The sequence below is a fragment of the Bombus flavifrons genome, chromosome 7, assembly GCF_040668555.2.
Source record: "Bombus flavifrons isolate JBK064 chromosome 7, iyBomFlav1_principal, whole genome shotgun sequence".
Lineage (NCBI taxonomy): Eukaryota > Metazoa > Arthropoda > Insecta > Hymenoptera > Apidae > Bombus > Bombus flavifrons.
Genome location: NC_138448.1, coordinates 16,668,498 through 16,685,214, shown reverse-complemented (window position 1 = coordinate 16,685,214; position 16,717 = coordinate 16,668,498). Strand labels below are relative to the sequence as shown.

General features: G+C 27.5%; 1 protein-coding gene across 5 annotated transcripts; it reads left to right on the top strand.

Annotated features, from left to right (window-relative positions):
* Positions 1-527: 527 nt before the first annotated feature.
* LOC138181973 (thioester-containing protein 1 allele R1) lies at positions 528-15,720 on the top strand. 5 transcript variants are annotated; one of them, XM_069117389.1, is made up of 29 exons: positions 528-717; positions 2,200-2,328; positions 4,014-4,089; positions 4,244-4,448; positions 4,526-4,750; positions 4,825-5,075; positions 5,257-5,415; positions 5,493-5,664; positions 5,750-5,950; positions 6,040-6,141; positions 6,222-6,355; positions 6,435-6,555; positions 6,635-6,778; positions 6,866-6,985; positions 7,067-7,121; positions 7,914-8,136; positions 9,197-9,314; positions 9,393-9,579; positions 9,664-9,824; positions 9,907-10,045; positions 11,730-11,848; positions 11,937-12,076; positions 12,155-12,374; positions 12,525-12,905; positions 12,968-13,120; positions 13,287-13,462; positions 13,542-13,713; positions 13,786-13,888; positions 15,235-15,720. In XM_069117389.1, the coding sequence occupies exons 1-29, from the start codon at positions 696-698 to the stop codon at positions 15,435-15,437; spliced, it is 4,611 nt and encodes a 1,536-aa protein (XP_068973490.1). In that variant the 5' UTR covers positions 528-695; the 3' UTR covers positions 15,438-15,720. The 5 variants fall into 5 exon arrangements, with proteins under 5 accessions (XP_068973490.1, XP_068973491.1, XP_068973492.1 ...); XM_069117390.1 differs by lacking the exon at positions 7,914-8,136 and adding an exon at positions 7,360-7,495; XM_069117394.1 differs by lacking the exon at positions 528-717 and adding an exon at positions 2,395-2,479 and having other exon boundaries at positions 1,919-2,328.
* The last annotated feature ends 997 nt before the right edge of the window (positions 15,721-16,717 follow it).

Below are 16,717 nucleotides of genomic sequence, written 5' to 3'. Positions count from 1 at the left end.
TTTCTTAATAGTTTAATAGTTTCTTTAAGTTCTTAAATACATAGGTTCTTGTACATACTAATGTCAATTAAACTCAACGCTTGGCTGCATGGTGCAGCACCTGTACTGTGAAACAAATAGAAGTACGAGCGTAAGCACTCTCATTTCTTCTGTGATGATATATATATATATATATATATATATATATATATATATATATATATATATACGTAATGATATAATGAAATATGATACGTCATAATATGAATGATGGTATTAAAACATGTGATTTTTTAAATATTTTATCCTAGAAACGAAATAACTTATTGGATAAACTTTACTTCAAGGGATCAAAAACTACTGACCGTTTTTGCAATCTTGTAGTTTATGACGTGTAAAATTCGAAAATACAAGTTTTAAGGTGAGAAGTCCACTGATTTAAAAGTTATGATTATCTAAAATTGACTTACATTTTTAGGGTATTTTACCAATTACTTTGACGCCATATTGGCTTCTATCCATGATTCGTTAAAATTAGTGAGTTACTGGCTGTAAATAAATGCACGTAGTTCGCGGCCATTTTGCGACGGGATTTTTAATCGTGAAGGTTGAATTAGATTTAGGTTATTCATTAATTCATTACTCTCAGACTACCGTGAGGCGGTCGGTTGCTAATACAAACTAATTTTCGGTGAAGTTCAGTTCAATGCTCATCTATGCAGACCAATCATATGATAGGTAAAAGAAATATAATATCAAAGTAACATCTAAGATATCTTACAATTCCTCAATTCTACATAGCCATAACTTTCGAATCACTGGATTTCTCGATTTAGGATTTGTATTTTCAATCAAAACATTAATAATTTTTGGTCTCTTAAAATAAAGTTTAACCAATTTATTTATTAATCAATAACTATTTTATTTAATGACAAATACGGAAGTCATAAATTTGTAGTATATACATACATATATTACCGTCAAATACAATCATATATATATATATATATATATATATATATATATATATATATATATTGTTGAAGAGAGGAAGTTGCAGAAAAGAAGATAATGATCACCTTAATGCGAATATGACAAATGCACGCGAAGATTGAGACTGCTCCCTATCTATCACTTGATTTAACAAACATACCCATGTAAATACTTGTTACATTTTTTCTCTGTTATTGCTATGTATATTATATATGTAGATAGTAACATGTATGTATGCACATGTCAGGTCCATAATTCTGGAAAATTAGAAAAGTATCCTTGATGGCTAATACATTTCTTATATTTTTAGTATCTGATATCAAACACCATGAAGAAAAGCTTCATTTTTTCTTAAAAATTAACTTTCTTTATTTGTGAATAAAATTTGTCTATTTAGAAAATATGAATTGTGTAGTTTCGTTCATATTAAACGTGACACACATTAAACTATGTCGCAAATTCATGTCAAGGTCAATAAATGAAGTCTAGTAAAAGTAGAGCAATATTGTATAATAATCCATAAATAATTAGTAGCAAACTAATTTTCCACAATTAAATAAAAAAATATTGATATTACCATATATTATGTTCTCAAGTAATTTTAAGATTTCCATGAAATTAAAAGCTACAAAAAATTCATATAAATAATTCTAATAAATTTATGAAAATATTAAAATTATCTTATTTTCCTACTTAGTCTTTTTTCTGTTTACTAAATAATGTTTTATAAATGTATAAAAACTTAATCGAGGAAAGAATATATTGATATATTAATGTCATCTTATACAATTTTTGATTTGTTATTAACTGAGCTTTTCAAAGACAAATTGATCAATTGTACTTTTTATACATATGTATATTTTTAGATTTTATTACTTATGTAGGTCCTAAAAAACAAACGATTCATTTACATAAATTTATTTACTGGAAGGAGGTGGTATATATAATAATAAATTCTAAAATAATTTTTAGAAAATAATGTTTTCAATGTCATCACTTTGTTCTATTTTTCGATTTATGGAGTTGATCAATGTAACTTCTGAACGGCTTAATTCAGGAAGAATAGCACGTACAATGATAAATTTCGAATAAAAGATCGTAACATCATCAATATGTGGCGTAGGATACATTTTTAGCTGCTTGTGGTTTATTGAAAAATATAGTTCGCGATGATATTGAAGATATTGAAGTTTGCAAACGGATAATCAGAGTCAGATTTTACAACAGTGGTACTTCGGTGGCTGGCTTCTTACTCCCATAACGGTAAAAACGTGACAGATATATACAGGAGAAGTGAAGTAGCCAGAAGGAAGGGAAACCTGCACTTGCTCGCTTGCTTTCTTCGAGCCATGATTGGTAATGCTTGTTAGTATTTGTCTAACTGTTGCATCGGAAGCTTTGCAACTTTGTTTTCTTCGATAGTTTCATTTTCGAAAAGGACCGTGCTATCACATCATAACCAGAATAATATCCTTGAAAATACAAGTAAAATAAATCCTTCGGCGAGGTGAGTCACTGTTCAGAATTGTTTTGTAAGATGACGCGATCCTAGCATAAATTATCCTTTCATTTATATATTATTAGCAAAAATTACGACATATGTATTTTCTTCTTAAATAAATAAATTGTTAAAATTGTTAAAATGTATATTTTCCGAATTTGCGATCGAATTATAAAATCCGTATGAATTTATCAAGTAATAGAATTTGGAGAACATATAAAATGTAAACTTCTGTCGTACTACTTTCTAATCAATAACTATGTACATAGATTCCGTTGGTCCATTTAGAAAAATAAGTAATGTTTGACAGATGTATTTTATTTAGAACGTAACTAATGTATCATAAAATAATCTAACACAAAACTGAAAAGATAATTGGAAGAAAATGATATAACTATAAATTTCAAAATATATATTTAAAATAACAACTATTTATATTTTCAAATGTATTAGATAAAAATTAAATAATATCTTCGAAACACAATTCAATTCCGAGATTTTTTTTTAAATGTTAAAAAATTTATTTTTTAAAATAATTTTACTAATTTTGTTGGATGAGGAAAAGAAATGAATTCTGTAATCAGAAAATGATATATTAAACCCAAGATATCAATTTAAGAATGTTTATAATAGTAATATATGATATATTCATCGTTATTAATGACTATTACGAATGAGTATACGAAATTGTACAAAATTATATACCAATAATATAATTATATATCATAAATTATATGTTATATTATAAATTGTATATTTAAATATGTATGAACATAATATTATTAACAAGTATAGATTAGAGTAGAAGATTAGAAAGACAAATTGTTTGATATACAGAGTAATATGTAAAATATTATATAAATACTATAAGTATTACATTGATTTGTGTACATATATTAGAATTATTATAATGTAATTTTATAAAATAAGGATCTATTCAATATAATTTATATAAGTAGCTTTTATTAAAATAAATGGCTGAGCAATATGTTTATAAAAATTTTAAATGCATAAATTTCCAAAATTTGTTTGCGTTAATCATTGTATATTAAGTAAAACAAAACCATTTTTTCTGAATATTTCAATGATAAAAGATTGAAGAGTACATTTTAATATTGACAAAATGAAACTCTTAGCTCTTGGGTTTTCCCATTGCTTTAGTCACATGATTGTGCTTACAAATCATTATGCCATCATTAAAAAATACATAATTGCCAATGGAAAAACCAGTTTGACACTTCGAAGTGTCGATAATTACAAAATTATATAATAGAACGACCATCTTTTATATTTACAATCAAGATATACGATTTAAGATACAAGATATAAGATTTTTTCTCATAGTGAAAATAACTTTTATCTCTGTCATTATACATATATAGGTACTGTATAATATACTAAATTTTGTTTATGTTATTTATATATGTTACTACATTTATGCACAGTGTACTATTCAAAATTTACTTATTAGTAATTTTATTAATTTGTCAACGTTGTTTGTCATTTTGTATTCTAACCTAGATTTCTTTTCATTTTACAGTGACTATAAAAATGGATTGGCAGTGGTTCAATATTGTCTTTTTATTCTATATAATACTAAATGTTACTGCAGAACAGTATGTATATATATATTTTAATTATACATTATTAGATATCTAATTGAAATAACAAATATGATAAACATATATTAAACATTGTATTATCAAATATTCTATATAATTAATTATCTAACATAGCTTAATAATCAAATTTTGTAATACATTTTTAAAGATACTATAGCATAATAGCTCCAAAGGTAATACGACCTGATTCAGAATATCATGTAGCTGTAAGTATTACTGGTGTATCAACACCATCAGTAATATACATTGAACTGTCTGGGTCATTCGACAATAATTCAAGAATAGGAGAAGTATTCAATATATCCCAAGTTACACATGTACAACCATACAGTACAAGAATTTTACGATTTGAAGTAAATGAATTCAAGTTTGTTAACTTCTCTGCATGTAAAGTATAATAATACATTTTTTAATTTCCTTTAAATTTTAGATTGATGATATTATTCCTGGTAAATATGAATTAATTGCACGTGGTTTAACAGGAATAGAATTTTCACAGTCAAAGTCGATAGAATTTATTCCCAAAAGTTATTCAGTCTTTATTCAAACTGATAGAGCAATTTATAAACCGGGAAATAAAGTTATGTTTCGATGTATTTTGTTGGACTCCAGACTTAGGCCAACACTTGAGAGATTAGTAAACATCTATATTGTAGTAAGTATTTTTAAATAAATACAGTGTATGTAACAAGTAAGACAAATTTTTGAATTTACATTATATTTTTATAGGATGGTAAAGGAAATAGAATTAAACAATGGAATCATCCATCTGTAACCCATGGAATTTTTAATGCAGAAATCGAATTGTCTGAGTACCCAGTTTTAGGTACCTGGAAAATTACAGCAAATATTGGTGATCAAACATTTGAAAAAGATTTTGAAGTTGCTGAATATGTATTACCTAATTTTGAAGTGATAATTGATGCTCCTAAACATTTTACATTTAAGGAATCAAAAATCACTGCAACAATCTATGCCAAGTAAGTGAATTCCAATAGTTAAGTAAACTTTTTGTAAGTTCCTAAAAGCATATTACAAATTTTTTTAAATTGATTCCTGTTCCACAATTGTAACAGCATCATTGATGTTATTTAATGATGTCTTAGTATTCTCCTAAAAGATTTGACAAAAATTATTTATTTCAAAGTGCAAATCATTTAGGTATACTTATGGTAAGCCAGTGAAAGGAGAAGCAACTGTTACAGCATATCCTGATATATTTTCTGATGTTATCCAACCAATATACCAACAGCCTATACGAAAAGTAATTCCAATAAATGGGAAAATAGTTGTTGATTTTGACATTCATGATGAATTAAGGTATATATATATATATCTTAAAAAATGTTATTAAATATTTTTTAAGAAAAGATATAATTTAATTTCAATTTTAATAGGCTTACTGATGAATATGAAAGACCAGTTATGCTTGATGTTACAGTAGAAGAATCTTTAACTGGTAGAAGACAGAATACTTCTGCACATATAACCTTGCATAAACATAAATACACAATGGATTTGATAAAAACATCAGAATACTATAAACCAGGATTAAAGTATACAGCATTTGTATGTAGTCAAAATTATCCGTAACATTATAAATTTGAATTCTCTTTTAAATATTATAGATATAATATGAGAAAAATTCTTATAGATAAAATTAACATATCATGATGGAACACCAGTGAGAGATAACAAAAATTTTGTTATGGTAAAATATGGGTATACTTACATTACTGATAATCAGTCCACATACACGAATATTACTGGTATGTTGGATGAAAATGGAATGGTAAAGTTGGATTTTTATCCACCAAAAACTAATGATAATATGTCATATCCTTTAAACATAGAGGTAAAATATTATAGTAGATACAAAAGCACTGAAATTAATAATAGAAATAATAATTTAACAATAACCACCAAAAAAATGATTATAAATAGGCTCAATATTTAAACCTTCATGAATGGTTCCCATCAACAAACCAAGCTATGTCTCAGAATAATGAATATATACAAGCTATTTTGAGAACTGAAAAACCTATGGTATGATCATCTTTATGTTATTTAAATTATTTTAAAAGTATGAAAATCATCATTAAAAGAATATGATATTCTTGTATAAGGTTAATCGAGATGTAGAAATTGAAGTAAATTCTACAGCTCTATTGAAATATATTAATTACGAGATATTTGGACGTGGCGATATATTGGATGCAGGTTCTATATATGTACAAAATAAACATACAACAAGTTTTAAGTAAATATTTTTTAATATCTAATTACGATGTAATCTATTTCGTTTATTATTTATTTACAAAGCGTGAAATATATTTTAGGTTCTTAGCAACATATGTCATGGCTCCTACTGCACATGTAATTATATATTATATAGGAAATGATGGAGAAATCATTGCAGATGCCTTAGATGTTGAACTAGAAGGACTACTTCAAAATTTTGTAAGTTAATTTGACGAATTAGTTATAATAAAAATTAGAATTGATAAACCTGAATCTGATATCTTAATTTCTATTAAAGGTTGATATTAAAATGGCATCTGAAGAAGTTGCACCAGGAGATGATATCAATTTAGTTATTACTTCAAAACCAAATTCATATGTTGGATTATTAGGTGTAGATCAAAGATCTATTCTTTTAAAATCTGGGAACGATATTTCATATGTACGTAGTATTATAAATAATTCTCATTAGTTTAAGCTTTGTTATAATTATAAATAATACTTTAATATATATCTTAATTATTCGCAGGAACAAGTTTATAAAGAGTTGAAATCATATGATAATAATCATGAATCACCTTATGCAAACTCGGTTTTTGATCGATATTTATGGAATCCTGGTTCAGCTACAGCAAAAGATGTTTTCAGAGTAAATAAATAAATAATTTTATTTGGATGGATTTTTGATATTTTTTTATCAATATTAATATAAATATATATTGTTTCATAGGAAAGCGGTGCTATCATCATAACAAATGCCTATGTCCATGAAAATTTTCAAATTCGTAAGTAAAGTGCTTTCTATATGGCTTAAGTTTATTACTAATATCATTTTCTTATCTCTTACACGTGATACTAAATATTTTCTAATACCATAACATATTTAGTCAACAACATTTTATTCATTTGCAATGTAGAATGAGAAGGATGTTCTTAAATCTAATTTTTCATGTAATACTTACTATCAAGTCTTTAGTTAATCAGATCAGTACTTATTACTTAACAAGGCTTATGTCTGTATAGTATACTACAGATCTGGTGTAGAGTTCGCCTTTCCAACAGCTGCTGGAAGTTTCAGTTCAATTGCATTGCCATCAGAGAAGACGAAAGTACGCAAGAATTTCCCTGAAACTTGGCTTTGGCAAACGCTTGATGCTGGGTAATGCCATTGAAAATTTTTATCTGCTGAGAACTTTTTTTTATCATCAAAACAACACTGATATAACTCATTAAGTAAATATAAATGTTTCTATGTGCTAACTATCTAAAAATACTTAATATATAATATCATCTTTTAAATTAATTTACTAATATTTGTTCAATAATGGCTTTATGTGATTTAGTGCTATGGTGATGGACTTATTACAATTCATATTTCATTCTCTGCAATGTAATCGTCTATTCATATCCAAAAACATAAATCAGAGTATTATTATATAACTTAGAATATAAAAAATTAAGGTACTTTAAATGAAATATAATAAGAAATTAGATTAATTTCTACAATACCTTTATATTATTTTTTTTTATTCCCTTGGTTGTGCTGATATAATACAATATATAGAATTGGATTACAGAACAATCGGGAATACTGGAGGGTAGAATAACAGGCTCACCTCATGGGGCATCCACACTTCGACCAGACCTTGGTCCACCTGTTACGCACAAACTAGCAACAAGACCACCACTGGCAGGTCCTTATGCCTTCTCTCGCATCCCACCTCCTGTTTGGAATAAGCCCCGTGTATTCCTAATGCATGACATCTTAAACACCTGGCTTTTTACAAACTTTTCTGCAGGGTATTTATCTCATATACTTTCAGTTTATGAAGCTTTACGTACACGCTTTGTATACATTATTTTATAAATGACGTTCATGGGTCATGCTTTATTTTGTACAAGTTACTTTTATATAAATCAAAGCTGGAATATTTTGGGTATTCTTATGGTGAATCATCTAACTTTGTTACCTTAAATTATTTGTAAACTGCTTGTTACGAAAAAAGCTGTATGATATTAAGAGGACATACAATATAATAATTAGTTTCTTTGCTATTTTGCTTTCTTATCAAGATATGAAGATTATTTTAAATTTCTATATATAATGTGCAACATTTGATTCTGCAATTTGAATGTTACATGGGAGTAAAATTCTGTGTCATTTGCACACATTTATTAACTATGAACATGTATTAAATTGTAATGGATAAAATTTTAAGCATTTTTTATATTAAAAGTTATTCAAGGAATATTTCATTAATGTACTTACTTTAATAGTTTCTTAAAATACTCTTTCAAATTACTGGTTCAAATGTTACACATTTATATTTGAATCAATGTGACCTTTATATCTCAAAAAAAGATAAGATAACAAAAAATTTATTATTATATTTTACACCACTTTGATACTATTTGACGTTTATTTGAAAGAGTTTTAATACAACATACAGATTCCAAGTAATTTGGGATGACAGAATTAGGTGACTTACTCCGTTAACTCTGTATAATTGGCATACATAATCAGTAATAGCCAATAGATATCACTCATATCTGTATACTTTAAATTGCTTTAGATTGTATCATTCTTCAATTGTTTATTCTATCATATTTAATGAATTTTTATAAAATACATCTAGTACTGAATATTCTATAGACAGAACATATTTATTTGAAGAAATGAGTCATATTAGGAAGAATTTTTTTTATTAATTTTGCTAAAAACATTAAATTTAATATTATATACAGATTTATTTTTTTTTAAATAAATTTGTAAATTATTATTTATGTGTATAATTGAAGTATATTGATATATTATTTCAAAATAAAATTAAAATGCAAATTAACTATAAATTGAAAATAGATATGAAGGAAAAAATGAGCTGAAAAGAAATGTACCAGATTCAATTACATCATGGGTACTCACTGCATTTTCTGTAAATGATGTTCATGGATTAGGCCTTATAGAAGAGCCACGAAAGGTAATATAAAATGACTATATAAATAATTGCAAAATTTCCATAATATAAATATAAAAAGAAGAATTTATGTTTTTACAGTTAAAAGTTTTTAGACCATTTTTCATCTCTATGGAATTTCCTTACTCTGTGATTCGAGGAGAAATTGTTGCAATCCAAATTGTGGTGTTCAATTATATGAACAAAAATGTTGTAGCTGAGGTTCTGTTAACAAATGAGGGTCAGTTTGATTTTGCAGAAATGTCCAACGAAGTTCAGGATGTACCAAGTGAGATTAAAATTTTATTATTTCGAAACATTTTGTACAAACTATAGTATATAACATAAATATAACTTATGAAAAATTTTCTAGAATTAGAATTGTATCGTAAGAAGAAGGTAGAAGTGAAAGCTAATTCCGGAAGCAGCGTATCTTTTATGATTGTTCCTCGAGACTTGGGATACATTACGATTAAGGCAACTGCAAATAGTATATTAGCTGGAGATAGTGTTGAGCGTAAATTACTAGTTAAAGTAAAGTGTTTCTTTATAAAATTATTTTTTATCTTTCGCCAATTGAAAGTGAATTTGAACTTTTCTACTAATTTATACACAGGCTGAAGGAGAAACTCAATATGTAAACAGGGCTACTTTCATAGATCTTAGAAGTACAACAAATACATCGATGAATATTACAATTGATATACCTAAAAATGCTGTACCAGGTTCAGAATATATTGAAATATCTGCAGTAGGTAATGTTCCACAATTATCGAAATTTTGATTAGTACCTTCGATACTCATGAAGGTGTGAAGGGTTTAGTAAAATTTCAAGTTTAGTCAAATATGATTCTACATGCAGAAATAAATCGAAAATATGGAATACAATTTTTTTATATGAGGCTTTATTTCCGAGAAAATTGAGTTTGAAAATTTGTCAAGTATGCTTAAATTTAGTTAATTATCGACAAGGTATGAGTAAACAAGTTAGGAGGTTATTCTAAATGCGAAAATAAATGAAAAATGTAGAACAAGATTTTTTGTTTAAGACTTCATTTAAAAAAAAATAGGATATGAACATGATAAAAATTCTTAGTTAAGAATTGCCCTAATACACGTCTATGATAAAATTCTTAATTTATTTGTCTCGGAAACAAAGCGTCTTATGAAGAAATTTTATTGCACATTTTCGACTTATTTTCACACATGGAATAACCTATTGATTATTTACACCTGTCAGTTCGAAATTAGCCATGTTCAAGTATACTTGATAAATTTTCAAATTTAATTTTCTCAGAAACGAAGTGTTATATAAAAAAAATTTTATTTCATATTTTCAATTTATATTTTCACGTAGAATCACCCTGTATCTAATTGTACCATTTGAGGTGATACACGCAATTATTTCCCAAACTGTTCGTTATGCAAAAGATATTTCTAGTTAAACTTACTTTATTTTGTGGGGGACATGTTATGATCTTTTCTATCAAATCGTATCTAGATGGACATGCCTTCTAGATTTCAAAGTGATCTTTATTATTTTAAATGGATTTGTATATTTTTGTTCAGATAAGCGTGTAGCCTGTTCCGTGACTAATTCATTGACCTATAATGTGTTGGTGGATCAAAATCATTCAAGGTCTTTTATAGTTTTTCAAAACCTACCTTCATTTAACATTTAGAAATTGTCCCTTATCATCTGTATTCGAAATGATGACCAGGAACGTCAATGCATTGGTTTACTCTATTCTTAGAAGATAGTTGCACCCTCTCTAATGTTTTAGAAAAAATTTGTTGGCAGTTATTCTTTATATGATTTTTCATATTATCAGGGGTAATGAGTTCTTCCCGACAAACATGATCTTTTATGAAACACCGCAACAAAAAAGATTATAAGTATCAAATCCGGAGACGTTGGTGGAAAGGGCATCCTGCTTCTTTTTCCTATCCAACGACCGGTAAACATATTGTTCAAGAAGCGATCGTAAATTGCGAATCGAACTGCATCGAAATGAAGAACGCATGCTGCTAGTCACAATAGTACTGATTTCTTTGAAGTAATTGTAACATAAATTCCAGTAAATAAAATCTTGAGAATGTTTAACAAAGGTAAGTTTTGAAGGGTAAAAAATGAGCTTGAATGACCTTGGAACAACAACACATAGAACGGTGATTTTGTCATAAAATGGGCAATTCGAATAACATATATAGTTCCATTAAAAAAAGCAAAGACTACTTTGAAATCTGGAAGGCATGTCCACCTAGATAAGATTTGTGACCATCACAAGATGTCTCCTTCGAAATAAAGTAAATTTAATTTGAAACATTTTTTAGTATAACGAATAGTTTGAAAGATAATTGCGTGTATCACTGCAAATGGGTCATTCTATGTATACGTACATGTATAATTTGATATTAAATTATATATCTTTTTATCAGGCGACATTTTGGGTCCAAGTATTATGAATTTGGCAAATTTAATTAAATTGCCATCTGGTTGTGGAGAACAGAATATGTTAAACTTTGTTCCAAATATAATGATATTAAATTATCTCAAAGTAAGTAGATGTATAATATATACGTAATAATATATCATTAGAGAAATAGTGTAATCACAAATATATCTGTATTGAAATTTCTTTATAGAATACAAATCAATTAACACATGCAGTAGAAAGCAAAGCTCTTCGATATATGGAAATAGGCTATCAAAGAGAATTAACTTACAGACATAATGATGGATCATTCAGTGCATTTGGCATGTCAGATAGTAATGGAAGTACATGGTATACAAATATTTAATTGTTATGTTACATTCACTAATACTGTAACATTTTGTATTATACTTACATTTTATCTGCTAGGCTTACTGCCTTTGTGGCAAAAGCTTTTAAACAAGCTGCTGCATACATCCCAATTGAAGACAGAATAATAGATGAAGCTTTGCAATGGTTATCAAATAATCAAGCTCCTAACGGAAGTTTTCCTGAAGTAGGAAGAATTAGTCATCGAGACATGCAAGGTGGAGCTGCAAAAGGTCTTGCATTAACAGCATTTACTCTTATTACTTTTCTTGAAAATTCAGTAAGTACAATAATTTATTGAATAATTGTGAAAAAAATGAAATATGAATGTTTGAAAATACAATAGTTGAGTACATATAATACTAATCTTATTATAACATTGTATAAAGTATATATATATTCTTCACCTTTATAATATTCTGTATTATAGGACTCTAACGGAAAATATAGAAACACTATAAATAAAGGAATTGATTACATTGTTCGTAATATGAATGATCTAAATGATACTTATGCTTTGAGTATATGTACATATGCTTTAAACTTAGCAAAACATCCATATGAGACTGCAGCATTTAATTTGCTAGAATCTAAAGCCATGACAAAAGAAGATATTAAATGGTGGAGCAAACCTATACCAGCAAACGATAAAAATCCGTGGTATCATTCTTTACCACGATCTGTCGACGTTGAAATGACGTCCTATACTTTGTTAACTTATATAAGGCGTAATTTAGTCGCTGATTCTATACCCATAATGAAATGGCTTGTAAAACAAAGAAATGCTGAAGGTGGTTTTGCATCCACGCAGGTAAATATTAAAGTATAAATTAGAAGAGTGTAGCAAATGTACATACTATTAACAACTCTTAGGATACCGTAATTGGAATACAAGCCTTGGCGAAGTTAGGTGAAAAATTAGTAACAAAAACTAATGTCATTTCTATAATATTCCTGTACGAAGGAGGTGGACAAAGTCAAATGAATATAAATCCTAACAATTCCATGATACTTCAAAAACAAATGGTAAATTCAAACTGCATTTAATATAGTGTAATAACTAATCACCTTAAGAAAAATAATTACAAGGACATAATAAACCAAAAAAAAAAGAATCTTATAAGCATAATGTTAAAATTGAGAAATGTATTCTACGTGTAAGTAGTAGTTCTAATATTTATTATTTTCTAAGCTTCCAAAGAAAACACGGCTGATTGGTATAACAGCCACCGGAAATGGATTTGCTTTAGTTCAAATTACATACAAATATAATCTAAATGTAACTGGAGCATGGCCACTGTTTACTTTGGATCCTCAAGTAGATAAAAATTCCAATGCTAATCATTTGCAACTTTCAATTTGTTCTGGGTATATTTATCTCTCTGATATTCTATAAATATTGTTTAATATTATTATTATATATTTAATGCAACATATTTATTATTAGATTCGTTCCGACTAAGGAAGCAAACGAAAGTAATATGGTTGTGATGGAAGTCAGTTTACCTTCTGGTTTTACAGTAGATAAGGAATCATTACCTAGTCTTGAAGTGTCACAAAATGTAAAACGAGTAGAAACTAAGAACGGAGATACGGTCGTAATATTATACTTTGATGAGGTATAGAACAAAATATGTATTTATATTTTTAAACAATCTGAGATTAATTTTAAACCAAATAATATCTTACAGATGAGCAGGCAAGAATACTGCCCTACAGTGTCTGCATTCAGGACACATAAAGTGGCAAAACAGAAACCAGTACCAGTTACTATATATGATTATTACGATTCATGTAAGTTAATAATAATAATATGCAATAATAAAATATTATTTTATAATTCATTATTAACATGTTGATTGCTCAAGGAACAAAGTACTAACGTTACTTATTTCAGCACAATACATTCTTCTACGTGCTATAATATACTAGGTTGACCCAAAAGTCTCTTTTGTTTTATAAAGATATAATAGATCCAGAATATTTTTTGTTTTATATTATTTTATTGAATTATGTATGATCCATTTTGTTCCAATAGAAAAAATTTCATAAAACAAAAAATGTTGTGCATCTATTATTTCCTTATAAAACGAAAGAATCTTTTGGAAGAACCTAATAAAATTAATTAAAACATTTTATGGTTCTATTAGTACTTTATATGATCAACTTGTCGATTTGTAACGCGATTATGAATTTTGACGAAATTTTTTTTTAATTACTTTATTGTTGCATGCATATAACGGGTAAGGTAATAAAAACCTATGATCGGACACTAATGTCCGTAGTTAAACTTCATTTGATGATGAACGATGAACGAAAATAAAATATAACGGGGTTTGAGTTTAGGAGCCGATTGATCCAACAAAAGTTGTCTTTGATTTATGAATCGATTTAAAAAATATCATTTTGGATTAGAGTTAGCGGTCACCTTCCAGCGGTCGAAAAAATATATAGCTCAATCGATATTACAGCAAGAACACCTATAGTGTCAACAAAGATTAGTATTTTAAAGATTTATCTTTAATGCATAAGACAGAGTAAGCTATACAATATTTTGTACCTCATATTTTTCTACTTAAAAATATCCCAAGAGTAAACAATAAATTCTAAATTCGAGTAAATTATACAATAGGTTAAGAGTAAAATAGTAAAAGAGTAAAATTTTAAATATGCATGACTTTCAAACCAATTTATTCTTACACTCAAAACTGTTATATTTCAACTCTATTTATCGAGTAATATCAAATTGGTATTTCATTTTCTTCAAGATCATTGGAGTCCGATCGTTCGTTCTTATTATTTTTCTTGTTATATGCACGTCACAATAAGGTAGTTAAAAAAGATTTCGTAAAAATCCACGAAACCGTAATACATCGACAAGTTCACACTTCTTGCATTATTATTACAGTAATATTAAAAATATTACAAATCTTAAGAATATATGACCGCTTCTTTAATTTAAATACTTCAACCAATTCCATCATTTCTGAACTTTAGTGATCCTCATGGCAGTCAATGTATTAAGTGATATTATTTCATATCATAAATAAGTTAATATATTCTTTTTAATTTCAATTCACTAATTTTATTATATGATATAATTTATGAATCTTAATTTATTAATAATTTTCTATGATTAGCAAGAAGAGCAAGAGTATTTTATGAGCCACGTAAAGCTACACTTTGTGATATATGCGAGGATGAAGATTGTGAGGATTTATGTGTATTGCAACCTGGTAAACAAAAGGATTCTCCGCAATCTGCTGCTTCACATTTATCAACTTGTACATATCTCCACTTGCTTTTTACTTTATTTTACATTACATACTTTGGATATTTGTAACTCTATAGCTTCTTAACAAAATTTTACATAACTTTTTTATGAAATACAATGAGGAAGTTTTGTATAAATAATAATTTACAACCAAAGTACTTACATTATATAGAAGAACCAAGCTCTTTTAATATTGAAGTATTGTAATCTATTTAAATGATTATTATTTAAATCTTAAGTAATATAATCTTGAATCGCTTAAAATTAATGTTCACTTCTTATATATATAACTTATAAGAACTTATTATATATATAATTTTATTTTAAATAATATACTAAACACAATTTAAAATATCGCACTTTATTCAATCAATTGTTTACACATTTTTGTTGTATTCTAATATTTTTTATATTAGATTAAATATACCTTATTGTTATTGATAGCACGTTAATATCTTTTTATTTATTTGCAGTTAAACTCCTAACTAAATGCAATAATACAAATTCCTATGTATTCATCTACTTATAATACTGTAATTATTTTAATAAACTGAAGAAAATTATATTTCTAAATAATTATATAATTTAATATAATAATACCTTACTGAGGATTATTGAGTCATAAAACTTCGCGCGCAGTTGAAGGAAAGCAACAACAAAAACGGGTACCAACTATGTGTAAAAAAAAAAAGAAACCAGTTTCTAATAATAAAAACACTAATCTGTTAACTATTTACAGAAATTCGGCGGAATTCCAGACAAATCTAGCTGTGTGTCGCGATACGTGATTGAGCGCGAAGAGAAAAAAGCTTGTTTGAGGTGTGTGGGTACGTGTATGTTAAAGATCGGAACGGATCGGGAGAAGTTCGAACAGGTTCGCGCGGGATTTCGATACACCCGTATTACTCGGACTTCAGAAAGTTTCGAAGTTTCGGAATACCGAAACTCGATTCGGTTATCAGCTACAGACTTATGATTTATGTATCAGCACGAGCGAGCGGGCCGTCTATCTTTGTGTCAGTTCGACGAAAGCTTAAATATTCGAATCACGTTTAACAGCTTTTAGTTTTTGACTTAATAATAATAATAAAGACACCCATAAAAACATTGATATACACTTTATACCTATATAAACTTATATAAACTTTATAGTCCTCTTAAGCAAGAACTGCGAAGGAAAAAGGACCTTTCTCGATAGCAATGATTTCAATTCTTACTTATTTTCGATAAAAGTCCACGCCTTATCCCGCGCACTCCGGAGTTTAATACTTTAGTGTTTTAAGGCGTTTGTCTTTTTCCGCAAACTTTACTTTCTAAACTGGGACAGCTCGTGCCATCCAAAGGACATT

What these genes read in the sequence shown, in the direction of transcription:
- LOC138181973 (XM_069117389.1), top strand. Translation starts at nt 696, where the DNA reads ATGCAGACCAATCATATGATAG. An exon ending in AAGGACTACTTCAAAATTTT is followed by an intron (nt 6,556 to 6,634) that starts GTAAGTTAATTT and finishes TTTCTATTAAAG; the next exon opens with GTTGATATTAAAATGGCATC. An exon ending in AGCGTAAATTACTAGTTAAA is followed by an intron (nt 9,825 to 9,906) that starts GTAAAGTGTTTC and finishes ATTTATACACAG; the next exon opens with GCTGAAGGAGAAACTCAATA.